Genomic DNA, 26956 nt, shown 5'->3' with positions numbered 1-26956 from the left:
CTTTCGCATTTGATCCGGAGTCTGACCCAGAGTCAGAAGACACTGTGACAAGTGACAGACTGCTGCAGGACACCTGTAGCTTGGATAACGTTGTGGTTACCAAGATGATAAACACACATGCAAATGTAACACAAGCGTAGCGTGTAGCTTAGTCTGTAGCCGGCTATCGCTAATGCTAAATGACAAAACAAGCACACAAAGACAGTTACATACGTATTGTTGGCACTGCTCCTTCCTTTAGGTGAAGTATGGCGCAGCGTTAATTGGCAATTCCGGGCTATGGGATCTTTAAAGAAAAGTATTTGTTATGATCGGGCATTGAACGCCTCATGGCGGGCACCGTTGCCTCACGGCAAGAAGGTCACCGGTTCGTATCCCGGTTCAACTGAGGGCCTTTCTGATTGGCGTGGGTTTTCTTCAGGTACTCCGGCCTCCTCCCACAGTCCTTGGTAGTTCGTCTACATATTATGTCAAATGTGTACTCCGCCTTTCACTGTGTCAGCTGGGATTACCTCCAGCTCCCTGCCACTTTCATGTGGAGGATAAAGCGCTGAATGAAAGAATGATCAGGCACGGTGTAGTCCAATATGCATGACATAACCATGTCATAACACACATCACTTATGTGCTTCGCTTGGTGTCAGTTTTCATGTTTTAATATTCAGGAACTCCACGCATAACCATATTCAGTTGTTTTTTTGTCCTGGCATTTCTTCATTCCAAAAATTTCACATCTTATTTTGGGGGCTTTAAGTTGATGTCTGTGAAACGTCAAGTTGAGAAGAGGAGGTGTTCCTATCAGGCCTGAGCAGCTTTGTCAGTTGAGGAAAAGCATTGCTGCTTCAGTTTAGTTGCAAAATGAAAATATACATAAATTAAATCAACAGAAACTCGAGTCAAATTGTTTGGACTGTGTGTTATATACGTGGAAGCTACATTGGGTTGGCTGTGATTCTTCACAGTTGGAGCTGTAATCACTAACCTGTAAGTCTGTTGCCCGCAGAGCAATTAAGGCTTTCATATAGTGGATTTGCTTATCTGTGGTACATGCTTGTGAGCAGTAATTTGCATCACTATAGTAATCAAGGGGGGAGAAAACTTCCTGAATAAGGCTTTATATATGTGCAAACTCATGCAGAAGGTTCTCTTTCTAAATCCCGAGGTCAAGCTTGTATTGTGGTTGTGAGAGACCCATAAATGCAGGCAGAGGAAGAGCGGGGATCACAGTGACTGATCTCCCATGATCCAAGGCTTAGTGAGCCATGTCTCTGAGGGCCACTGTGTCACACTGTGTCACACTGTGTCACACCTGAGTGTATATCCTCATCCTACTCTGTCTAACAATCAATCCCTATTTAATGACTTAAAGGACTTGTTTATACCTAAACCAGGATGGAGAGACACTCTATTTGAAGTCTTACATATACACATACACATATATATATATATATATATATATATATATATATATATATATATATATATATATATATATATATATGTATGTGTATATATATATATATATATGTATGTATGTATGTATGTATGTATATATATATATATATATATATGTATGTAAGACTATATATACACATATACATATATATGTATGTAAGACTATATATACACACATATACACACACACACACATATATATATATATGTGTGTGTGTGTATATGTGTGTATATATAGTCTTACATACATATATATGTATATGTGTATATATAGTCTTACATACATATATATATATATATATACATACATACATATATATATACACATACATATACATATATATATAGCTTAAAAACACTCAAACCGATTAATCGATAATCAAAATAGTTGATTAATTTAGTACTCAATTAATCGAGGAATTGTTTTACCACTACAGCGAATCTATCACTAAAGAAGCCCCATTTCTAGAGAGCATGGATAAAGAGAATCATTTAAGAAGAATCATTTAAGTGAGGGACAAGAATTATACAGCAAGTTAAACCGTAGTAAATCAATAAGAGCATCCGAGGCTACAAACCCCACTGGCTACAATCACCACAGTCTAATCACAGCTAACGTAGTTCATATTTTAGTTTGTTAAAAAGGTACCAAATACGGGTCAACATCTCCCAACCAATCATAACTAACAGTACTGGAAGCGAGAGAGAGAGAGAGAGAGAGAAGGAAAAAAAGAGTGCAGTCAGCTCCAGTAATTACAGAGGTAACAAGGGAACAGTGGTTTTCAAAGAAAGGTCACCCAGTTAGTACAACATCGTGATTCTTTGCCGGGGCAACCATGCACATGTTGCTCCAGGTAAACTGACACACACCATCGTGTAATCATTGGTGACATTTAAAAGTGAGGTCTACCTGACTCATGTGTACCTTGCTCAAGCCAATTAAGAATAGTTCTTTCCATTTGCCCTGAAGATGTTCCAGTGTTTAAGAATGTCACAGGCTGCCCTTTTGCTAAGGCAAGGCAGTCCAAGGAAGGTGATGTAGGAAGTACAATGTGTCTACAAATTACCGTTTAAGTTCATAACTTCACTAAAACGATTTAGTTGCATGTTAAACACATGCCATCTCCCAATTTATTGAGTCCTCTTGTGGATAATGGCAATTAAATTAAATTAATTGACAACTATTTTGATAATCAAATAATCGGTTTGAAGCTTTTTTCATGATTAAAACAAGATTTCCGATTGTTTAAAAATGTGAATATTTTCTTCATTTCTTTGCTCTGGATAACAAAGAAATCAATAAAAAAGTTAATCATTTTGGTTTGTGGACAAAACAAGACATTTGAGAACATCATAATTTCCAGGTTTGAAGAGCACCAATCCACATTTTTTGAAGGTTTTCTGATATTCTAACACCAAATGATTAATCGAGAAAATAATCGTTAGTTGCAGCTCTAATACGAATGAAGCCTCCTTAGGGTAAAAGAGTAGAGCTTGTGGGCTAAGATACGGAGCTGCGTAACAAAAGAAGTCTATGACTGGGTGCACGTCTGCCACTTCTAGCCATGTTTATTCAGGTGAAATGCATTCAGAATTGATTAAAAATGCAAATAAATTCATTAAATGTGAGTGCTTTAGAGGCCGATGCAAAACTCACATAACAGGCACAGTCTGGGGTTGGGTGTCTTGCCCAGGGGCACATCGGCATGTAGATTAGCAAAGCTAGGGATTCAGCACACACCCTTCCTTCTACCACTGAGCCACGTTTTTTCGTTTCCATTTTTGATATATTATTATTACATCAAAAGTTATTATTCAGCTTTCAGAAATCTTTGATCCACTCTGTCTGAATCAGGGAAGGTTTAAGTGCTTTACGACAAAAACAACCATCAAATCATCGCTATTCAGTTGTGAACTTCACTCAGATTCATGCTCAGCCCATCGAAATGTCACATTTACACAATAAGAGCTGCTGGTGTATTAAAAAAAAAAAAACAATACCTGGAGTGAGCACTGAACACCTCATTAACCAACTCAATATTTGACTGTGACAGTGTTGCGTAAGGCAACAAGAGTTTGGCTTTTGAGTAGGATTGAAAATTATCCTTGAGGCCACGCTGCAATGACAATGTTTCAATTGCACAATGGCTTTAAAAAAAAAAAAATTGTTTTGAATTTTGGTTTCCATGTGGGATGAATGAGACTGCGCTCTGACACAGTAGCTATGGCACCCCCTCTATGGCTGACCCTGCCAATGACAAAATGTACCATTTCCAGATTAATAATAGAAACAGTCAGTTTGTTCCCTGCTATAGAAACAAATACTGGCCTGGTCTTTTTAAATATGTCCTGTTAATGCCATAGCTGCTGTACTGAATGATACCACAAATAAATCATCTTTTGGATGGAAATTTTGGGGGATCATTACTTTCAAATACAATGATATCCGTCAGTTCATTAGTCAGGAAAGAGCTCCGTCTTTGGGCTTTTCACTTATTCACTTGAACATCCTCTGAAAAAAAGCAATTACCCAATCAAAGCCCAGAATCTGAAAGTAGGCTCTGTAGAACTGTCAAAATTCTTCAGTGCAGAAGAGTGTCATGCTTGGGGCAACTATTACAAGTGCTACTCGGCATTTCAAGTTAAAATTCAAACACTCAGAGAATGAAAGATTAACACTAAATGGCAATAGAATAAAATTAATGTCTCTGTGTTTATCTGCTCGACAGTAATAATATATATCTTAATATAATTATGTTTCAATAAAGCCTTGTTCACATTACACAATTTCCAGTGCGATAAACCAGTCATTGATGAGTTGTGACTAATTGCCTCTTACCAGGAACCCCAAGTAAACCAATTATCAGAGAAAGTATTTAAAGAAAAACTATGAAATAAAGGAAGGAACACGGATACAAACGTTTGGGCAATAATGCTGCTTGAAGTATTTTTTTAAACCAAAATAATCTAAATCCAGATGATGCTGCTTATCACAAATACTATCCGTGTAAAAAAACAACACATATCACATGGCCATTCGTGTTCACTGGGTATTAGTTTGATGGCATTGACGTGAGGGAACAGAATGACTACTTTGCAGTTTAGTTACAGAAAATACTATGAATGAGGAAGGCCTTATTATTAGGCAAAGGTCAAGAGACCATACAGTAGCTTAGCCTTGTTTTCACCAGGAAATTATATCAGGCGAAAACCTTGACCGCTTTGCGATATGAATTAAAAATGAAGCAGTTTTGCATTGACAGTATTTTAGGTCACTATTTCTCTTTCCACCGGCTCACCTCGCCCCGAAAATAAACCTAACCCACGGCAGTCCCGCCATGGCGAGCTGGGACCACAGTATAAAAGTGATGCAGCACTGCACCATCCTGGAACACAACGATGCAGAAGCAAGAACAGAGAAAAGTAAAAAGCCCATTTCAACAAAATCACCGTACTGCAGTTAAGACTGAGCTGTTGCCTGCAGCTCCAGAGTTATTTAACTTCAGAATTCAACTAAGTTAATAACTAGGCAGACTGTTCCTGTATCCTGGTAACGGTTTGTCACATAAAGTGTGACCAATCACTCTGACGTCCACATCATTAAGTTAAATTCAAAGTCCCATTTCCTTGCAGGATATATAACCTGTATTAGATCTTGTGGTTTAAGGCAACAAATCCATTTAGCTATTTAGCTGAAAAGAACATTACTGGGTCTAATGCTACCCCCAAGTCTGTTAGCAGATTTGGTTTTTGTGGTTTGTTAGGAAGGGTTTTATTTGAGGATATTTATCACACATTCTTAAAATTGTATGGCATTTGTTTTCATACTGGAAAAAGACCATGCATTGTATTGAATATTGTGAACCATTTAACAAAGAACACATTTATTGTGCCTGGAGCCAAAGTTGATTAGAGCTGTGGGAATCAACCACAAAAAGTAAAATAGGCTTCCATAAAAAAGTGTCCATAAACTTCTAACTACAAGAAATGTACACGTTGCAATTCGATCAATTAATAAAATGTTTGATTTGTCTTAAAACACCTGTGATATTATTAAGTACATGATTACAAATTCACATATTTTATTCATACTTTAAGTTTTATAGGAAAAATAATGTAGTTGAGTGATCACCAGAGCAGATTTCCAATGAGTCCTATTACATGAAAAAGGGACTTAATAATAACCACGATAACCTACAAATGACCTCCCACCAAACGCAGCTCGTCACACGTCACATCCCATGCCTTTTTCTTTAGAATAATCACCTGCTGAGAGGCTCTTGGCAGATCTCAAGGACCCCTCTACATTAAATGGTATTATCCAAGCAGGAGGTGCAGAGCTCTCAGACACGAGTAATCACTTCACAATTCCAAGAACGGCAAAAAATATCTAACGCAGAAAGTAGAGCTGACGTGCTGCTCTGATGCTTTTAAAGCTAATTAAGAAGTACATTACTGATATTGCCAAATGCATTGTACTGTAAATGCAGTTTCAACAGATAAATCCATCATGTCATTCATACAAGATGACGTTCTTGGTATTGTAATGTTTCATTGTAAATGTTTGATTTACTGTTATTTTAATTTGTGATCATGGTTTGTAAAAAGGTTTTATATGGAATTAGATTTGTGTCAATATTTCTAAGAAGTCAACACTTTTTAAGAAGCAAATAAAATATTGACAAGTTCCAGACAGATAGAGTGACGACTCCCCGTCCACTGAGCCGTCACTCCAAAACTTGGTAACCAATCAGCAGGCAGCTTCCCGCAAATAACAAGTGAGGGAGTGCAAAGAACAAATCAGGGAGCACAAAGTACAAGTGAGGGAGCGCAAAGTACAAGTGAGGGAGCGCAAAGTACAAGTGAGGAAGCGCAAAGTACAAGTGAGGAAGCGCAAAGTACAAGTGAGGGAGCGCAAAGTACAAGTGAGGGAGCGCAAAGTACAAGTGAGGGAGCGCAAAGTACAAGTGAGGGAGCGCAAAGTACAAAGTGAGGGAGCACAAAGTACAAGTGAGAAAGTACAAGTGAGGGAGCGCAAAGTACAAGTGAGGAAGCGCAAAGTACAAATCAGGGAGCGTAAAGTACAAATCAGGGAGCACAAAGAACAAGTGAGGGAGCACAAAGAACAAGTGTAACAATAAAATAAAATATTTTTGAATGATTAAAATCAATATTTTATTTCCTTCTTAAAAAGTGTTGTGTGAAATGGAATTACATTTACTGACACAAATATTATTCCATAGTTTTAGGCTGCCTAACTGAGTAGATTAAAACAAGGTTACCCGTTTTTAAACTCTTCACCAAAAAGATGAAAAGTTGTGGAGTGGATCAGACATACAGTAAGAAAAAAAATCTTCATCACAACTATATTAGCGCGGCAAAAAATGTCAGATCTTACAGCTCTTTTAATTTAATGACAATATATTCTGAGTCTTCTACACTAACGTAACAGATTTTTCTTACCTCTTTATCCATGCTCTCTAGATCCTCCTTGCAAAGAGTGTACAGAGGCATCGTCTCTGACATGCTCGGCTGTCGTTGACGACGAGATGGCCCCGGCTGCTCGTCGTCTTGGCTAGACGACTGTGTCACGCCGTCCTGCAGACTCTTTGACGTTCCCCTGTGGAAAAATATCAGACAAAAAAACCGACTATTAAGGTGAACGGCTTTATTCCAATGAAGTAGGACAAGCTAAATAGCGACATAATACAACATAGAGCACAGAATAATCAAGACAACAGGTTTCTATGATATTTATTTTATTAATAGTAGTTTTATGAGGGGCGCTTTGCACTTTGCTTTGTTTTATATCAGTTTTTATCAATTACAGGACATGCATTCATAACACTAAAAATAAAAACTCATGGGAAGCAGAAGGAAATTGCATTCATCTGCAGACACTGGACATAATGAGCACATTTTTCTGAGACAATGAGCTGATGTAGTCTGCAGGCTGAATGAATGAAGGCTGACCTGAAGATTTGAGAACGGCAAAGGCTTTTCTCTCTGTGGCAAAAAAAAAAAACAAACCCAAACCCTTAGATGCATATCTTCTGCAAGTGGGAAGATGATGTTTCTATACTTTGCCTTGTGCTTAATTGAACAGATCTGGCTTGATGATTAAATTCTAGTCCATGCTTCGCCTCTTAAATCTTCTCACGTCCTCTGAAGCGTGAATAAATTGGGCCAATTTCATGCTTGCGATTATGAATCTTCAGTTTATAATTACCAATGTATTAAATGATATACATTTTAAGATAGCAGAGGCCGCGGCCTCTCTGTGGCAGAGTAGGCATTTGTCATTAGGATTTGTTACCTGCATCCGAAAAAAAAAGACTAATGACTGGATGAGCAGCAAAGATTTTCAATATAAGTAAACAGCCTGGATTATAATAGGCTTGTATTTAAAACAGTGCAGCACAAGTTTGGTGGCTCTTCTGGGAGCAACAACAGACAACACTGTGCACTGTGGCTGACCGGCTTTCTCCACCAACAGCGTAATAAAAATCCATGCAGTAAAAGGCTTATTCGGCGAGTTTTACTGTGCCTCAGCTGATAGCTGAAGATGCCGCATGTCCCTATTGGGGGTAATTCACACCGTACAGTAGCACTACACCAACAGCTGTTTCAGTTTACAGAGAGGAGAGTATAAAAGAGGCCCAGTGGACACAGTCGTACATTTAAAGACTCTTATGTGCAAATGTGCAGTAAATTTGAGCATTGTAACTCCCACGTTTCTGTTAAAAAACTGGTCATAACACCCGAGCGTCACAATTTATGCAGACATGGATTCAGAAATGTGTGAAGAAATTATTTTTTGATTCAGAAGGAAGTTTTTATGATGCGACTGCTGCATTTAAGTGTTTTCAGTTAATCACTTTAGCGGCATATCCCCGTTCAGGGACGTCTTTACCTACTGCTCAAACTGCACACATTTACCTGAGACAAGACTGTTCTCCGTGATCATGCAGCAAAAAAGACCCCGACGCCTGGAGGTAGTGTGGCGGCCGAGACACATGTGGGCCCTTGCGGATTAGCTTTCCCGTGACGGGGTCGTAGGTCCGGATCTCTGGTTCCAGAGGTGGCGGTCTGCGGAGGATGGGAGCTTGCTGGAAAACAGGCTTCTGAAGGGAGCCCCTATTTTCAGGGAAACCTGCTGGACTGTTGCTCCTTTCACCCCCAAGAAAAAAAACATGGATTACCTTAAAAGACACTTTGATGTCGTCAATATCTGTAGAAGGATTTTATTATGAATTATAGACAAGTTGTTTATGGGGGCCTGAACTTAAAAAACAGCTCTTCACACCTTTGCATCTTGGAGTAATCCTCCTTTAGTGGGTAAAGCTGCTCCTGCACCCTCTCCCAGCGCTCCAGACAGCTCCATAGCCAGTCAGGGGTGACAACGTGAAGGTGCTTGCAGCCCTGTGCCTGGCGAACCTTCTCGGTGCCTTTGGTGATAGGAGAGAATGACCACACAATCAAAAGCTATTACCAAAACACAGTACACTGCTACAATGCTGACTTCTCCTGACTAATTCAGATCAATGTTCGGACTTTTTGTCGTGGAAGGGAAGGGGAAATAATTGCCTGGTCAATATTAGCAGAAAAAGATAGTAAGGATTTTCCTTTGAAGCCATAGCTTTCACTTCTCTGCCAACTAAATGGTTTTCTCGGGAACCTAAAAACAGTGTTTTGTTCACGTTAAATGAACACAGCGGGCATGTTTCTGTGTGAATGACACGCATTGACGTTTGACACTAGGACACCAAATTGAATCTTAGAGTGTAGAAGCTCATTAACCCCAGGTCATTGTATCCATGCGTGGCAATCAAATGTCTGTTCAGACCTGGACTCCCGTTTGTTTGTGGACATATTCTTAGTTCGGGTGGTGTAAATTATGCAAAATGGCTGCTCGGTGTTTTTTGCTGATTGCCATAAAAGCGGCAAAATATACAGACAATAAACTGACTCCAGTCTGTTTTTATTATTATTACAATTCAAATTTGATGCTTAATTAAATTATATGGTCTAAGAGTCAACAGCCACGTCAGCAGCTCTGTGAGGCTGTGATTAGATGCAATGGTGCTAAAGGCTAAATGCAAAATCCTCGCTGTGATGTACAAAGTTTTAAATGATTTGGCATCATGGCAACATGCTAACATTTTTTCAATTAGCATTGTAGTTGAGGGTGATGGGAAAGGCATTATTATGGCAAGTATTTGGTCATAAAACACAGCAGCTGGCAGAATGAAATTCTGATATGCCATGATGCTCAGGGAAAAGTGAGTCCTCACCGAGGACCATCAATGTTTCTCCTAACAAGAGCTGAAACAATTACTTAACTATTTTCATAATCGATTAATCAGTTTGAAGCTTTTTTCATGATTAAAACAAGATTTCCGATTGTTTCAGCTTCTTAAATGGGAATACTGTAGTTTCTGGTTCCTATCATTAAAACTGAATAATTTTGGTATGAGGACAAAAACAAGACATTTAAGAACATCATCATTTCCAGGTTTGACAAACACTAATTGCTATTTTTCAACATTTTCTGACATTTTTAGGTTAATCGAGAAAATATTCAACAGATTAATGAAAATAATCGTTAGTTGCAGCTCTACTCTCAACCTTCGGGTTTGCTTGAATCCAGCCAATACTTTTTAAGATATTTTGGTCTTGGACCAAAGCAGTAAACTGAGGGTCACTGTTATTCTCAGAGCAACACAAGTAGTGTGATTAATGTGGCACAAATAATGTTTAAAGTCAGCTAACCAGGCCCAAAGAAGTCTCACATGTGCATGTAAGCTTGACTGAAGCAAGATCTATAGAGCACACAAGCACAGCCACGAAAAAGGCCCACTCACAGAACTGAGGAACAATCATTTTAACGATAGGAGACACCATTATTGAACATGGTGTCTTATTCTTCTTGATAGATCATGGATTCAACGTGTTCCATGATTGAGGGACTGGCAGTTAAAACTTCAAGTGACCTATTGCCTGTGTGTGAGAGGAACAAACAAAAGACATTTTCTGATGTTCTAGTTCTTTTTTAAGTGACGTATTACTCATACTGACCTGAATCCATCTTTTTGTGGCTGATACTGTATGTCCCTGTATGTTCTGTATGTAAATAACAGACTTCATTGATCAGCTAAATTGTATAGTGCCATCCATACATTCTGGGATTTGTCTTTGAGCAAGTTCAAGAACTATGGAGGTCTTTAAACATCATACTTTGTCAGACCAGTACAAAACTAAAACTTATTTAGTTTACTATGGTAAATCTAGCATTTTATGGTTTAACTTCTGATTAAATGTTCAGATTTAGCAACGAGTTTTCAGCATAATATATAATTATAATGTTGGTGTTATTATTGCATTCATGGGACATTGTGTGCGTGTCCAACAGCCAAAACCTGAGGTATTTAGTAACAGTTAATGCAATGAGAACATCCACCTACTACTGCTGCTGCTGCTGCTTCAGTATAACACAGTCAGGGATTTAACAGTGTGTGTAATGCTTGCGGAGCCTTAATGTCATAATAACCAGAGCTCATCACACTGGCTGCCCTCTGAGAAACACTAATAGTAGTGTATTCAATCTTAATTATCCGTCTGCTAGAGCCAAAACTCTGACAAGGGTCTGACACCCAAATCTGCCAGTATGCCAGAAAGCCCAAAATTTAAAACAAACTTTCACTGACCCATAAATTCTTCCCTCATTAGCAAAGTAAATCTAGCATCATTACAGAGGTTTCCATCAAACTGCCACTAAAAACAAACGTGACCATAACAATTTGAACATAAATGTTTAAAACTGAAGGCTGATCATATTATCATCATTTTCGATACCGATAGAGCTATTAACGTATGCTACATACCAGCTCTTGCAGCAACCAGATGTGTCGTCTGACTGGAATCTTGGGAGGCGAGAACCAAATTCTTGCTGATCTTGGCCCCCAGTGCCTTGGCATGGTAGAACTCACGGGTCCTCTCCATGGGGTAGTTGGTGGGGTACAAACCACTGAACACTATGGTTGTGCCCTCCAGAGCTTTGCCTTTCAGCTCCGGGACAATCTTGCGAATGTCTGGCACTTCAGAGGACTCCTTCCTCAGGTACCCCTCGTAGCGAGCGTAGTACTCAGCATGAATCCTTTCCAGCACTTCCTCTAGGTAGATCAGGTGATCATCTTGATCTGTATCAACTTCCTCTTCCTCCTCCTCCATCTCATCCTCCATACTCTGGTCCAGTAGCTCCTCGCCTGTGGTGACACCAGATTGTTCACTATTCTGGGACTCCGTTTCTGGCTCTATCCTATCTGAGCAGCCATTTTCCAGCTCTGGGTCTGGGGGAAGAACCCCCGAGGGTTCTGCTACATCAGAACTGTTCTCTTTAGAGCCCCTCACCTGAGACTCTACTCCATCGATGGGCTCTTGTTCAACACGTTCTTGTGCAGACTTCTTTGCTCGGCAAGATTTGCCTTCACTATCACTCTCTAATGAAGCAGGCTTTTCTGTAATGGAGTCATTGTCACTGTCACTGGAAAGGTCAAAGTCCAAGTTGTTGGATTCATGGCTCGGTGCCGAAGAGTTCGTACCATCCTGCGCCTCTTGTAACCTGTTGCTACCATCTTCTTTAACATTTGTTCTGTCACCCTCCGGAGCTTCCCTTGAGCCAGCCCCAGGGAGAGCTGCAGTGACCAAGTCTTTGCTCCGTCCCGATTTGTCCTCCACACCCTCCCTGGGATGTGTCCTATCGTTTGCTGGTACTACCTGAGAAGACTGAGGTATTGAGGGCTCGTCCTTTTCAGAAAAGTTATGGTCCTTCCTTTTCCTGAGACCATTGTTGTGCTCTTCTGCACTAAGTGTCCCTGCTGACTCTGTGCTCTCTGCCGGCCGAGACGAGGGTCCTGCAATAAGACATCGAAAAGGCGTCATACTTGTGTACTTGTTTGTAGGATTAGGTAATGAATTAAGGATTTTGAAAAAAGAAAAAAGGGTTAAGGACAAAAGTCGTTGCACCTTGTAAGCCCTTACATATTTCTTTCTGGTTACAATTAACAAAAGGATATTTTAATAGATTATACAGCTTATTGAAATGTCCGACTTATGAGATGATTCTAACTTTAATTTTTGCATATCTGGAGACTCTCTGGATCTCGCCGACAACTTAAATCTGGGGGCCCAATTCTCCAGTTAGAACCCTCACCAAAAAAACTTTGACTTTATTTTTAATCATTTTGTACTGAGGCTGTATGTGTTGTACAAATGATATGACATGGCAACATCAAAAGCAACGGCGGTTAGAGAAAAGAGTGGGTAATTCTGGAAAGTAAATCCATTCCATCTTACAGGTTTTAGAAGCTACTCTGGCTGCCCATTATACTTCCTGGTGTGTGATCTCCCTCTGAGGCAAAATTGATTACACCAAGCTCAAAATTGTCAAGTGTTTACTATATTCACACAGGCAAATCTGAAACAAATGAGAATTAAGGATTCAGAGGTAAGACAACAATCAGTCCAGTGCATTTAAAGTGTACTATTTAACTCTGTGCTTCCATGAGCAGTATGACATTTGGTTCAGTCAAGTAGCAGCATGGCTACGATGGTCTGGAATCTGAAGAGGCAGAGCACACTAGAGCGGAAATAAATAACCCATCGTAGACTGCTGCATATCTAAATGAGTAATGTCTGACAGTTTATTAATAGATCATGGGTGTGATCTATTTTACATCACAACGTGATTCAGGTGGCATTGTTAAAAGGATGATGCAGCGTCACATTAGAACTTTCTGTAGTAAATACTGAGTCTCTGACATAAATAAAAACACTGTAAGATGTACTGAACAATGCACAAATCAATGTTTTTTATAAGAGAGGGATCACTGAAGTCAAAACCCATCTCTGATCTTCTCTGAAGCATGCTTTTAGGTTCATTGTTCATTTTTATAGCCCACACGTTTGCTGTTAAGGTTCACACTCACTGACAACAAGGTGATTTATATTTACACATGCATGAAATATACTCTATATTACTATAAGTGCCTACGCCTTGCCTCATGATAGTGAATGATGCCTCATGTTTTGACGTCGACTACTGTTGGAATTACATTCTTATTAGGGCTGCAATAATTACTCAATTACTAAAAATAATTGGTTTGATCATATTTTTAGTCATCAAAATAAGCTCTCTGACTTTTTAAGCTTCTTAGATGTGAATACTCTCAAGTTCCTTTGCTCAATACAACAAAATAAATCCTTAAAACAAAATAATTTTGGGTTTTTTATTTTTAAGTGTCTTGCCCATGGACACATCGGCATGTAGACTAGCCCAGTAATGTAACCCACAACCTTCCAGTGGAAAGACAACACACTCTCCCACCGAGCTACAGTTGCCACCATGATGTGCAGCATCAAATTAACGAGGAGTCGTTTCTGATTTACAGTCTGTACCAATCAAGGCTTGTGTTTCCCCCTTTAGATTTATCAACAATACAAGTGTTAGTGGCAGCTGTTGTAACATGGGATTGGTACAACCAGGAGTTGCAAACTAATGAATGTGATAGTGGGTGTAAACGGGGGTGGTACTAGCAGACACACTGGCTGTTTCCTGCTTTGATAATGAAGAGTGCAACACTGTGCTCAACGGATTTCCATTGTGTCGGGTCGTCACTAAAAAATGTGTCTCATAAGGAAGTACGGAGGTGAATGTGTAACACCGCATGCCTCTCATTTCTCACATGCCTAGTGCACTTTGCAGACAGAGATGTGGAGGCTCGTAATGGGAATTAGAGCAATGGCTGGACATGGACGCCTGGAATAAATGTTATGACAAAAGGAACACAACAGGAGTTTTATAGCCTCTTATTTCAAACTGAAATAGAATAGATGTGTGGCAGTAAATGTGAATGAATTATATGAGACTAAGCACTGAGGATGACTATTAAGAGTCTTGTTAAAATTAAATGCAATGCATGTCAAGACAGATGTTAAGTCATCTGTGTGTATTTAAAAAATGTATTTTACCCCAAGCCTAACCCTAATGTATATATGCAAATAAAATAAATAAATCAATTAACTTTTAGGATTTAATGTAAATATTAATCTGAAACAAAAACCAGCCTTGTGGAGCAAACCATTTGATCTTGCCACTAATCTTTAGGCTGCAACTAAAGATTATTTTCATAATCGACTAATCTGTCGATCATTTTCTCGATTAATTGTAAAGTCCATAACATGGGGATCAGTTTTTCAACAAATGTATCAGGTTACCTTTCTTACCTTTCTTGGTCGCCTGAGCTTCCCGGGATCCAGGGGGAGCGTTGATGTCTCCCGTTCCTTGGAAGTAGATGTATTTCTTCACAGTGATGAGGTTCGGTGCAAACTTCCACACGTCTTCTCGGTCATCGATTATGCAGACCATCGAATCCCCACACGGGAAAAGATTCCTGTCAAAAACAGAACAATGTAAAAGTGCTGAGCTGTTTTTGACAAAATGTCCAGAGTCAGACGGGCCATTATTTCCCTCTGGCTGCAGAGTTCTCTGAGTGACAGCGCTTTGTTCCGAGTCAAATGTGCAGTGTGCACTACTTTTTTTTTTTTTTAACAACATCAATCTTGCACTTCCTTTCAGATAAAAGTGAAATAATGTCTGTAGAGAGGACAGGTGCACGGTCACCGTGGTCTAAACTGCAAGCAATTGATTTGGGTGTCATCTTCAGCAGAAGTCAATTCTCACCTAAGGTTCCCCGTCTTGGAGAAGGGATCGATGCATTCATCTCTAGAAAGGATCCGATGTGAGAAAAGCTTCTTTTCAGGGTCAAGAAAGCCTACAAAATCAAAAATATATAAATATATATTCACTCCCACATTTCAGAAATCCAGTCCAGCTACATTTAAATAACTCAATCTCCACGGTCGTAGTTTGTGTCTTACTTGCACATCATACTTTCCATTTTCCATTTAGACTAACCAAACTAGAAAATGTGTGGCTTCTTTGTTGGAACATTTGAGTAAAAAGAGAGCTGCACTATAGCTGAACATGTCAGACCAAACAGAGGATTCTATAAATGTGAATGAGAATCTGTCAGCTGCTGGAGCCCTGGTCTGAAACATGCTGATCTCCCTGTATCAAGGCCAATAGTAAAAATCCAATTCAAAATGCATTAAACATTCATCATCATATGGACGGAGTAGTGGAAAAAGGTCTGCCTCTAATATAAACACAGTATGATGACATACTGCAGACTGAATAGCAAAAAAAAGACATCAGCATAATTCAGCATTCAATCATAGACAGAAATATTTTTCTTTTAGGGAGTAGAGCAACACTACACAGGCAGGCAGTGAGTCAGTGAGCAGCAGCCACAGCTAGACTGGAAATGGAGAGATAGAAATTTGGCAGGAGAACAGACAGAAATGTTAATGTGAATCACTAAGTGGCTTAATAAGCATTTTAAAGTTTAGCTCCCCTGCTGCCCATGAAGACACAACACGACCAGAAACAGAACAGCTGCTAAACAAAACATGAGCAGAGGTTTCCCTCTTGTGGACACAACTAAGCATTACACAAAAACTGCCAAAATAAATCCAATGTACATTAATTCCTCCTTCGTTGTGATATAATTTAATGTGTGTTAATTGATGTAAACACTGCAAAATATGTTGGGAAATGTCCATTACCAGCTATGGTGTGTGCATAAAGGCGGCTCCCAAATGTGAAGACATGCAACTCATAGAGTTTAGCTATTTTCTCCAGGAACTCTTTGCAGTGTGGACGTAGACGTGTGTGGAGCATGGGCTCTCCTCGTCCCAGCTGGAAGTGGAAAATGCCCTGAAGAGACAACAAAATGTTAACTGTGACACATTCATGGGATTTAAAATAGAAAAATTATTTAACTTAAATGACATGCACTAGACTGACCTCTCTCCCTGTCATAGTATTTACATTATTATATCTTACAGAGGGAATAATACCTTATTGGACATACGCTGGCAGTGCTGTTCAGTGGTGTGGATCAGGGTCTGGTCCAGATCCACCATCAGGACCAGCTTTTTGTCCCGTTGCAGTCTGTGCTGGTCTTCCCTGCCCAGCTGTTCTGCTTGCTGACAGAGTGAATGAGATTAATGTAAACAAAAAATATACATAAGTTATGATACATAACTGCTTACTTACAGGGTTGAATAAAGGTCTTATAAACTGATCTGAATGAACATTTCCACCACAATAATACAGTGAGTATTCATTTAAAAAAGGAAAAAGTCATGGTTAAGACACAAAATGTTCCTAATTAGACATTAAGTGTGTGAACAGTGTGCTGCCAGTGTACACACAGAGCTCTGACAATGGAATGACTTCAAGGTATAATGGATCTGGCTCTGCTCCCCCCAGTCTTCCAGGTATCTCCTTCATATATGACTCACCTCTGAGCTGACCATCAGCTCGGGAACACTGTGCACCATGGAGACTGTTGCTGTGGAGATGGGAGCTTGCTGTTTCCCATTTGAGCTCTGCAGCCTGAAAGAGAGTGGAAGAGGGGAAGAGTGAGAGAGAGAGAAAGGAAGAAAGGGAGCTAGAGAGTGATGCAAATTGTGATTTGAGTATCTCTGTGGTCCTTAGAAAGTGTAGCTTTCAGTAGTAGCAGGTGTTTGCTGAACACGACTGACAGTTCTACACCAATTAAGACTCACCTTTTTGAGTATTAATGATTACAACGGCATGAAGTACAATATTTTTAATGTAACCAGGAATCCCCATCAACTTAACCTACTTAATCATATCTGTACATATTAAATATTTATCAAGCTGTCACATGTGACCACTTGTTTTATGCTCCCATTTGCACTCAGCTGTGATCTCTGGTGCCACCTGATGGCAACAAATAAAACTCTACAACATGTAGAGCTAGTCAGAGTAACAGATTATCTTCAAATTTGAATCTATAATATCTACAATCAAATGGACCAATCAGTGATAGGTTGACATTAATTGACATCTGATAAGGTTGTTGAAAGGTGAACCTGATGAAATTGTAAGCAATAACTTTTACTTGCTTTAAGCATTTAGGGATATTTTGCTACCCACTCAGTGGCTCAGGACAAACATTTCACAGTGTCAGAACTTGACTTCATTAGACTGCATTTTTTGTTTCTGTTTGCACATAAAAAGGAGACTGTGTGTGTATTTCCTTACTCCTTCGTCAGGTCCTGGCCACATTGGGCACACAAACCCTTCATCACTATCGGGTGACTGCATTCTTCGATTCTGACGATGACACCCCTGCAAATAGAACAGAATCACGAGTGAAAACACTGTCCGTTACTTCTTCATTATTTCTAGCGCTTATCACATTTCATTATAATTCAACATGTTAAGAAGTTTGATTCATGGCATTACATCCTACATGTGCAACAGGTACCAAACAGGTTAGCCTTGACAGTGATGAGTTAGTGACTAAGTTAAGAGTATACTGACAATTTAAATAAAGCTAATGTCTTGAGGAGAGAGACATTACACTCCTTTCCTGTGTTTTATTCTCTTTTGGTAGCTGTTGCCTTTGAGTACCACAATAAAACACTCAACCAAGTATATACTTATGCTGCATTCGAATTGTTTTGTTTACAGTGCTCCTAACAACAAACACATCTGAACACTCCCTGTTATATTCACGACCTCTTGACTCAAAATTTTAATGAAAGGTCTGACTTTTAGGATTGCCTGGAAACAATGTGTGTACACTGGAGTTATCCTCACATGTTCTACTGGAACACAAGCTGCTCCATAGTAGCAAAAAGTACTTAAAGTGATCTGGATTTACTTTCAAATAAAGTTTATTCTTAGTTAGTTAAAGCGTCAGACAAGGAGAGAGCGATAAAGGGCTCTATAAGCTGTAAAAAGGCTCCAAAAGTGACTGTGAGAGATAGCTCTTCTCCTAATTATTGTTGAAACATTCAGTCAGTGACTTCCACCCATCCATCGTCTACCGCTTTATCCTCCCACCCTCTTGGCCAGGACACCCTTGGTTAGAAAACAGATTTGCAGTCTCAGTGGGATTATCTTGGTAAAATAAAGGTTAAATAAAGTAAACGGGCCGGGTCTTCTTTGCTGCAAAAGCAAGAGTGCCAACTTGACAACTGAATTACCAAATGCCAAATAGAGTGACACAACTCATACAGGTGTTTGCTTTGTAATTAGACAAACTGCCTGCACAGTTGTAATCAAATTTCCTTAAAGGCATTGGAAAACGCTGCTAAATACTATTAGATATTGTCAATATAAACGTAAGTATATATAAACTATAAGTATAGTGTATTATGGACAAAAAGACAAATAAACCTGGGCAGCTCTACATAAAACATGTCCAGTGCTTCTGTATAAAACTTTTATTTAATTCTGAATAAAATACTAAATACCACCGACACGGTGACAGGCAGGGTTTGGCGTGAGGAAAGAGTAGGTTTAAGGATAAAAGGTAAAGTTAAGGAAGAAGTCTACTACCTGTCAAAATACGCATGTACACACACCGCGCACGTGCACGCGATGGACCCCTGTGTTAAGACAAACAAAGCTAACAGAGCTACACGTGGTTTTACACTTCAAAATAAAAAGCGGTTTCGTTTTTATTTCTTTTTTTACAACTACTGGAAAAGTTCAGACGCTGGTAAAATGTGAAGGAAAACACTCTTATTTTGGAAAGTTTCTGCCTTGTTGACTTCGCCTCACTTGACACTAATGAGTTGCGCGTTGGAGTAGAGCTAGCAAACAAGCTAACGTAGCGCACACACACAAACACACACTTAGCACTGTTAGCTAGCTGATGTTACACAGGGGGTAAAGTCCGTCGCTGTCACAACAATGACGGCCAAATAAGCTGACACGGTACCTGTAGACTTTCCAAGAGAGGGGCCGGTCGGCTAACATTAGCTGGCTGTAGCAAGTGGGGTGACTCACCCGGGAGGTATGACTTGTCCAAGTTGACAGCATAGCTCTTTTACAACTCCAGCGCGGTCCGATTTTACCTTCTTCTCCGGCAGCCTGGCAGCTTCCGTCCCCTTCTCGTGGGGAATGGGAGCGCATAAAGCGAGCACGGAGTCCACGTTAATGAGAGACCCAGGCTTGACCTTCCACTCCAGAAGCCGAAGCGGGAGAGCCCCTGTGGGCCAGTAGACGTCTGCCACCTGCACCGCGGGGCCCTCCGCTGCCGCGGTCGCATCGCCTCCGCCGCCAGAATCTGTAGGAGGCTTCTCCATCTGCCCCAACACAACCTGTCTAATAATCCTTTGAGTTTTTCAGTGACGGTCCACTTAAAACCAATCCGTTTCACGTCGCAAACCCGCGGGAATCATTCAACGCGCAAACAATCAAAAAAACTAAGGTGAATTAAAAAAATGTGCTTCCTATTTACTCACGGCAGCTCCCACACTCCGCTATATTCGCTCTTCCCGCCCGTAAACATGTAAGCGCAACACTGCAGCGACACGGCTCACTACTGCATCCGGTAGACTCCGCAGCAAGCTAGACGACGGACACACTTCCGGTTAGATTTGAAAATAAATTCCACTCTGAAACACTACCACCAGATTGTTTATTTAAAATAATTTAACAATCGTCTCTTGGCTAAATAAATTGTGCGTTTATGCCAGTGATTTGTTTTAGTGGTTTTATTTGAACATATTCGCCGCACATCTCTTCAAATTGGACCTCTGATCTAGTTTGCAACCTTTATTTTTTTAAATCTTATCCCGTTTCCGTTTTGCTTTGACGCTGAATTTATGCATTATATTTTTTTTATTATTTAATATAAGTGTAATTATTATTTCATTATTGTTGTTATCATTGGACAGGTTAGGACCTTTAAAGTAACAAATGGGGTTTTAGATTTGTAATACAGCATACATAACATAATATCAATGCCTTCTTCATTTTCTTTCTTCCTTTCTGAAGTTTTCCACAGGGGTTGAGATGAGGACACTGGATCCCACAGAGAGTTACCTGATGTAAGATGGTGTAATATAGAAATACTACACTGTTGCATTACAACTTCAGGCTATCACTGTAACTCTCTCAAGAAAGTATGCATTACAACTTCAGGCTATCACTGTAACTCTCTCAAGAAAGGACAGTTTTCTTCTGTATATCACATGATAGGTTGCTATGAAAAATGAATTGTATTATTTATGCGGGCTGATGTGATGTAAAAGGTGTTTGCAGGACATGAATAACAACTTAATATACCAAGTCACTGTTTACATGGACCATGTAAACAGACTCCTGACCAAAAACAACTGTAATAAAAAGGACATTTTGCTGCTTTTTTTTCATAACTAGACCCCATTGGCGCAGGTCTTGTTTAAAAACCACTGCTACAAAAAATTTATGAATTGGGACTAAATTATCCTAAGAAGATTGTTTGAGTAAATGTAATGGGTACATTTTAATGTATATCAACCACTGTTACACAGAGCCTCACTGCAGCAAAGCTCTTCTGCTTAGTGAATATCTCTGCAAAGTCTGTTACTTCAAGATAACACAACTGTACTCCTATCTAAATCAACAAAGCCTGCACTTCCAAATTACCACTCCAACGTGAAAACAACATATGTAGGATTATCTCACAGAACCTAGAATTAGCACCTAGTTATAAGGCTTGAAACATGGGTTTTTTTTGCCATTGGGTTTATACTTCTAAGAAGCACACTAAAGGTTTCACAACATCATGATCTGCTGCAATTGGTACTTCCAACCTGATCAAATTGAACACTGATATGTTTTGATTCTGAATAAACACAGCTGAATAAATACATCACATCACTCTTCTATTTGGAGGTTATCTAAACCATAACCGTGTGCTCTTGTTACTACAACACCATGACTATAGCTTTCCAAACTGTATTTTCCAGTTTTACAAAATAAACTTTCTCTGTTTGAAAGATGCTCGGAGGGCGAACACATCTAGCCGTGTACAAAAAGTGAACAAAAAATCCTGGATCAACTTGATCAACTGGATCTGCTTCAAAAAAGTGAGCACATCTCAATTTTCAATGTATTCCTCTCTGTGTGTCCATTCATTTGTTATGGTAAAATGTTTGTAGTTGTTTATAACTTTCTTTGTCACAGTTACTACAGTTACTAGAACCACTTATAAGGAATTTCCATTCATTTCCTATAGGGATTATTTCCCCCTACATTTCTGGTGGAAGAGGTACAACAAGAAATAGCCTGATGGATAATATGTCTGCTTTGAACAGGAGGCAGAGCCGTAGCAACGGTGGAGGCAAACTAGCTAATTGTATATAGGGCCCCACGCTTTTACACTACTATACAGTCTTTTTAACTCAGTATCTGCTCAGCTCACTTGGGTACTAAAAAACACACCAGGTAACAGGAAACATCCTTTAGGGAAATAAAAATAAAACCGTGTCTGTAGAGTGGAAAAGTGCCATATCTGTTGGGGATGGGGGCTGTGACAGTTAAAGGAGGGCCCCCAATGTCCTTCTTTGCCCAGGGCCCCCAGAGACCAGAGAAACAGCTCTGACAGGGGTCACTAAGGGGTCACAAAGCAAAATTAGTTCCAGCTTTAATCTTTGATCTCAGCAGACATAATCTAAGGATATTTATTAATAATTAAAATAATGAATCAACATATTATCTATGCATATAACTATTAGAAACTCCACTCTAACGCTCCACACAGAGTGTTTTCTCCTGTGAATACGCAAACCAAGCGAAAACGGAAGTAATGCGGAGGTTGCGCTCTTTTTGTCTTCCACGCGCTACTCTTTGGCTCTTCGGACATGCTAGTAAAAAAAAGGAGGCGGTCCAAATTCCTGACAGGAGTGAACTTTGGTCGTAAAGAATCTCTCAGTGTGAGGGAGTGAGTGAGGAGAGCCGTTTACTAACTCGGCAACATGACGTCAGAGGCCTCCAGAGTGGTAACAATTACTATATTGTCATGTTATTATTATTATGTAGTTATGTTTCATAGTAGCATCGCGAAGAGTCGGCGACGTGACAGGCGGCTAACTGCTACATTAGCTTAGTTACCTGCTAGCCGGTCACGTTAGAAACACACACACACACACATATATATAAGCTATTTAACATAACAAAAAGACGCAGTACTTGTGTTGTAATTTTTTATTTTATTTTATTTTATTTTATTTTATTTTTTAAAGAAAGCTTTACACATGAGTGGTTTTAATTTAACGTTTTAAATTAAATTTAAGGGAGCTACATCACGAAATGTCCCATAGATGTGAGCACATGATTGTGCAGTGTGACTCAATAACATTGTCTTTACATCGTTAACAGTCCACAGAGCTTACGCCACTGCTCAGTGTGTGAGTGACAGAGAGAGACAGAGAGTGTGTTTGATTACTGCTCAGGTCCCTGACACTGAGGGACCTCTCTCTGCATCAATTTGTTAGACGTGGAGACATTTTGTCCCTCAGATGCAGACAGGGAACAAAAACAACAACAACAAAGTATTGACCTTGAGCTAAACTCATCCTCCTCCCCTTTCCCAACACTCATATGCTGGTTTTACATTCTTTGCGTGGACACTCATAGACATAATGCACTCCCTAACCAACACATTTAGACCCTAACCTTAAATCTAATTTGAAGCCTAACCCTAAAACCAGGTTTTCTAATCCTCAAAAAGCCTGTTTAACTTGTGTGGACCAGCCAAAATGTCCTCACAAGGTCAAAATGTCCTCTCAAAGATAGGTTTGCCTGACAATTGGTCCACATAGCCTGCTAATCTATTCTTTTTAGGACTCCTCATTGACTTCTATTCATTTGGATAGCCTAAACAAAGCATTAAACCTAACCTTAACCCTAACTTTAACCAAACCACATTTCAAATCATAGTCCTAAACTTGGTCAGTTCCTCAAGAGATGAAATTCTGCAAGGTTTTGGTTCGGCTAAAGTCAGTGTTTATGCCAGAAAATGTCAGAAAGTACTGTTGTGCAGGTCCACTGGTTAACTGGTTATGGTTAAGGTTGGGGATATGTATAGTGCTGAGTCTTTAACATTATAGGTGTGTGTGAGTGTGTTATGGGGATGTTGTCATTCAGTGCCTTTTGTTTTCTCCAGTTAAAGTTGTGTCTGCGTCACACAACTCTGCTCCGAAGATACTCACATCCCAGCTCGTCACTCCAGGCAACCAGATTCTTCAGTTCACACAGGTACTTACATTCTATCTCAGATCGGCAATTAATGATGAAACTGCCTTGTTGAAATGGAACATTTTCCACACCACCAGGGAAGGTACGCGCAGAGGGCTGCTGTGGAAGACGCTTGTTGGGCTCTTGGTGGGCGTACCTGGGGCAGTGGGTGTCCAGTACGCTCTGTCAGAACCAAGAGAGAGGAGGAAAATGAGGATTGTGGTCGAAGGACTTGGTCGCTTCTGCAGGTCTGTCCGTGTCTATTTTTATAAGCACTTCATAAACAATTTTGGTAAAATTCTTCATTGTAATTTTAGTTTTTTTGTCAAGCTTTGGGTTAATTTTGACTATATATTGTCAACATAGCTTTACAGTTTTAATGATTTCTTTGTTATCCTGAGCAAAGAAACCAGAAAATATTAACATTTAAGAAACTGAAAAATCAACTTTCTTTAAAAGAAGACTCAAACTGATCAATTGATTATCAAAATAGCTGGGAACTAATTTATTAATCGATGCAGCCCTTCTATGGTTACAGTTGATGAGCATCTCATCTGTGTTTGGTCAGGTCTCTCTCTGTGGGGATGAGCATCTCTGTGGATTACTGGTGGACCACCCATGTGTCTCTCCGTGACCAGGACGAGGTAAGTTCCATATGATCAAATAAGATCGAAGTAGGTTCTGTAAACATGAAGATCGTTTTCACAATGCTCGGCACCTTCAGTATGGCATATCATAAAATGGGTATCTGGGTTCTGGTGCTTATGTCGTTGTGTCCTTGTTTTTTCCCCCACTCCTGCTGTTTATGCTGTGTGGACAAGCATGTCTTATGTTTGTCCTCCTCTGCTAGAGCAGCCCATCCTACTTGGCTGAGATGTCAGCCTGCCACCAGAGGGCAGCAGACAAAATGGTGGAAGGCGCCATCAGAAACGGGGGAATATACATCAAACTTGGCCAAGGTCTTTGTTCCTTTAACCACCTCCTGCCCCCCGAGTACATCCACACCCTTCAAGTCCTGGAAGACAAGGCCTTGAACAGGAGGTACAAAGAGGTGAGAGCTCACCACAGACAAACGGTTTGCAGGAAGAGGTCGGCACGCACGCAGTCTCTGAGGATTGTGTTTGTGTCTTCTGTAACAGGTCGACGCTCTCTTCCAAGAAGACTTCGACAAAACCCCAGAGCAGCTTTTTAAAGTGTTCGACCATGAACCGATAGCTGCAGCCAGCTTGGCACAGGTTCATAAAGCAGAACTGTTTGATGGGACTCCTGTTGCCGTGAAGGTAAGAACTGGTTCTTCAAGCCATGGATCAGTTTTGGAAACATGATAATCATATTTGCTTCTCCACAGGTCCAATACATCGACCTCCGGGATCGATTCGACGGTGACATTAGAGCGCTGGAGATCCTGCTAGATATTGTCAAATTCATGCACCCCACCTTTGGATTCCGCTGGGTTCTTAAGGTCAGGATGTCATATGTCTGTGTTGACCTTCTGCGTTTGGCATTTTTGGAGAAAGATGTTTCACGTTGTGTTGGTGTTTACGTGGTCATGTGCAGGACTTGAAGGGCACGTTGGCTCAGGAGTTGAATTTTGAGAACGAGGCCAGGAATTCAGAGAGGTGTGCGCAGGACCTCAAACACTTCAAATTTCTTGTTGTACCCAAAGTCTTCTGGAAGCAAACTAGTAAGGTGAGGTCAAAGATATCAAAGCTGAAGTAATAGCACATCCATAATGCCCCTCTTCTCCCTCATTCTTGGCTCTTATCATAGATATTAATCTCACTTCTTCATCTTCTTCTCTGATCCAAAGAGGGTGCTGACGGCAGAATTCTTCGAAGGCTGCAAAATCAACAACGTGGAAGACATTAAAAGACAAGGGTTAAAGTTGAAAGATGTAAGTCCTCTGGACAAATGGATGGTGTTTTAACAATTCCGTGCAATCACAGAAATGCATTACCCCTCACCTTTGTCTTTCACAGATTGCAGATAAACTGATTAAAACATTCGCTGAGCAAATATTCTACACTGGCTTCATCCACGCGGATCCTCATCCTGGTAATGGTGAGTGCAGCCACGTGTGTTTCAGTGTGACAAAGTATGGTTTATTAGATTAAGCATCAGTTGAAAACAATTGTACAATTGTACTTTTTGTATTTAGACAGTCATCAGGTGGCATTTCTGGTAGTGCCATTATCAAAAGTAGTGACATTAACCCAGATGTGTCTTTAAATAACATTTATTTAATGACATATGTGCTGGTTCCTCTTCATCTGTGTGTTTGCAGTTCTGGTGAGACGAGGACCTGATAATAAGGCTCAGTTGGTGCTATTGGACCACGGGTTGTATGAATACCTCAGTCAACAGTAAGTGTCGTGTGATATAGTTTAGATTGTCTTTTTTTGCTGTTGCGTCTAACTGTGCTGTTTAACCTTAGCGACAGAGAGGCCCTTTGTAAACTGTGGAGATCAATTGTCCTGCGAGACGAAGCGGCGATGAAGAAGTACGCTAATGCACTCGGAGTCAAAGGTGAGAGAACGTCCATACATATACATTTATAATACCACGTAATCCTTTGCTTCATTACTTATCTCGTTTGCTCTGCAGAGTACTTCCTCTTCTGCGAGATGCTGCTGCAGCGACCTATCAACATGCGGGAGTTTGGTCTGTCCAACATCCTGAGCCGCGAGGAGACCACATACATGCGCGACATGGCCATACACCGCTTTGGAAGCATCATGGAGGTGCTCAAGTCCATGCCCCGGCCCATGCTGCTCGTCTTCCGCAACATCAATACAGTCCGAAGCATCAACATCACTCTGGGGGCACCTGTGGACCGCTACTTCGTCATGGCCAAGAGGTAAACACAGCCTGTCTTTACATTATGGTTGCTGTCTCATGACAGTTCAGACTAAACTAAACCAGGCACCTATTGGATATTAGCCGTCAATCCCATGGTGTCCACTCATTATTATCTACTTCCCTGTAAATGGGAACGCAATTCACCAAAATTGTTGTCATGTGCCATTGAAGAAGCGATTGAGTCATGATAAAACAAGTGAAAAACCTACTTTTCCCCCTTCTATCCACACATGGGTCTTTTTGAAACCAGCCGAGTGGCCTGTTACTTCCATCCTACTTCTTTTACTTCACTTTTCAAACCAGAAGACCATACTGTCTTCAAGTCTTGTGAAGTCTGGAATGAGCAGAGTACACAAATGCATCACAAAGTACATTTAAGTAACATTAGCATTTAGAAACCTTAACTACAGCACCACATTGTGGACACAAGAAGTGTTAAATGTCACCTTTTCATGGTACTTATCTTCAGGT

General features: G+C 40.2%; 2 protein-coding genes across 5 annotated transcripts in view; one reads left to right on the top strand and one right to left on the bottom strand.

The window, feature by feature from the left end:
- The window catches only part of ctdp1 (CTD (carboxy-terminal domain, RNA polymerase II, polypeptide A) phosphatase, subunit 1), a 55442-nt gene extending 35504 nt beyond the window's left edge, over window positions 1-19938 (bottom strand). The window contains exons 1-11 of one of the 3 annotated variants that reach the window (XM_058619236.1): window positions 19409-19938; window positions 17651-17737; window positions 16882-16975; window positions 16435-16563; window positions 16141-16291; window positions 15197-15287; window positions 14731-14906; window positions 11340-12368; window positions 8762-8903; window positions 8395-8625; window positions 6919-7075 (exon numbers count right to left, since the gene is read on the bottom strand). In XM_058619236.1, the coding sequence (XP_058475219.1) occupies window positions 6919-7075; window positions 8395-8625; window positions 8762-8903; window positions 11340-12368; window positions 14731-14906; window positions 15197-15287; window positions 16141-16291; window positions 16435-16563; window positions 16882-16975; window positions 17651-17737; window positions 19409-19707 (2586 nt within the window). In that variant the 5' untranslated portion in view covers window positions 19708-19938. Of the gene's footprint in view, window positions 1-6918; window positions 7076-8394; window positions 8626-8761; window positions 8904-11339; window positions 12369-14730; window positions 14907-15196; window positions 15288-16140; window positions 16292-16434; window positions 16564-16881; window positions 16976-17650; window positions 17738-19340 lie in introns of all 3 variants that reach the window. The other 2 variants (XM_058619237.1, XM_058619238.1) reach the window with 2 other exon arrangements.
- A 2315-nt stretch (window positions 19939-22253) lies between these two features.
- adck5 (aarF domain containing kinase 5) lies at window positions 22254-26488 on the top strand. 2 transcript variants are annotated; one of them, XM_058619315.1, is made up of 13 exons: window positions 22254-22389; window positions 23556-23647; window positions 23725-23874; window positions 24195-24270; window positions 24477-24677; window positions 24766-24906; window positions 24975-25088; window positions 25184-25315; window positions 25437-25520; window positions 25606-25687; window positions 25911-25989; window positions 26061-26152; window positions 26231-26488. In XM_058619315.1, exons 1-13 carry the CDS (start codon window positions 22366-22368, stop codon window positions 26485-26487), a joined length of 1524 nt encoding a protein of 507 aa, XP_058475298.1. In that variant the 5' UTR covers window positions 22254-22365; the 3' UTR covers window position 26488. The 2 variants fall into 2 exon arrangements, with proteins under 2 accessions (XP_058475298.1, XP_058475299.1); XM_058619316.1 differs by lacking the exons at window positions 22254-22389; window positions 23556-23647 and having other exon boundaries at window positions 23746-23874; window positions 24482-24677.
- Window positions 26489-26956: the final 468 nt, after the last annotated feature.

The sequence above is a fragment of the Solea solea genome, chromosome 20 (genome assembly GCF_958295425.1).
Source record: "Solea solea chromosome 20, fSolSol10.1, whole genome shotgun sequence".
In the NCBI taxonomy this organism is placed as follows: Eukaryota; Metazoa; Chordata; class Actinopteri; order Pleuronectiformes; family Soleidae; genus Solea; species Solea solea.
The sequence above is the reverse complement of the archived record's forward strand: the minus strand, read 5'-3'. Positions and strand labels throughout refer to the sequence as shown.

Coding starts and splice junctions, on each gene's coding strand:
- adck5 (XM_058619315.1), top strand. CDS start 22,366: ATGACGTCAGAGGCCTCCAGAGTG. Junction 24,907..24,974: donor GGACTCCTGTTGCCGTGAAG/GTAAGAACTGGT, acceptor GCTTCTCCACAG/GTCCAATACATCGACCTCCG. Junction 25,089..25,183: donor GATTCCGCTGGGTTCTTAAG/GTCAGGATGTCA, acceptor GGTCATGTGCAG/GACTTGAAGGGCACGTTGGC.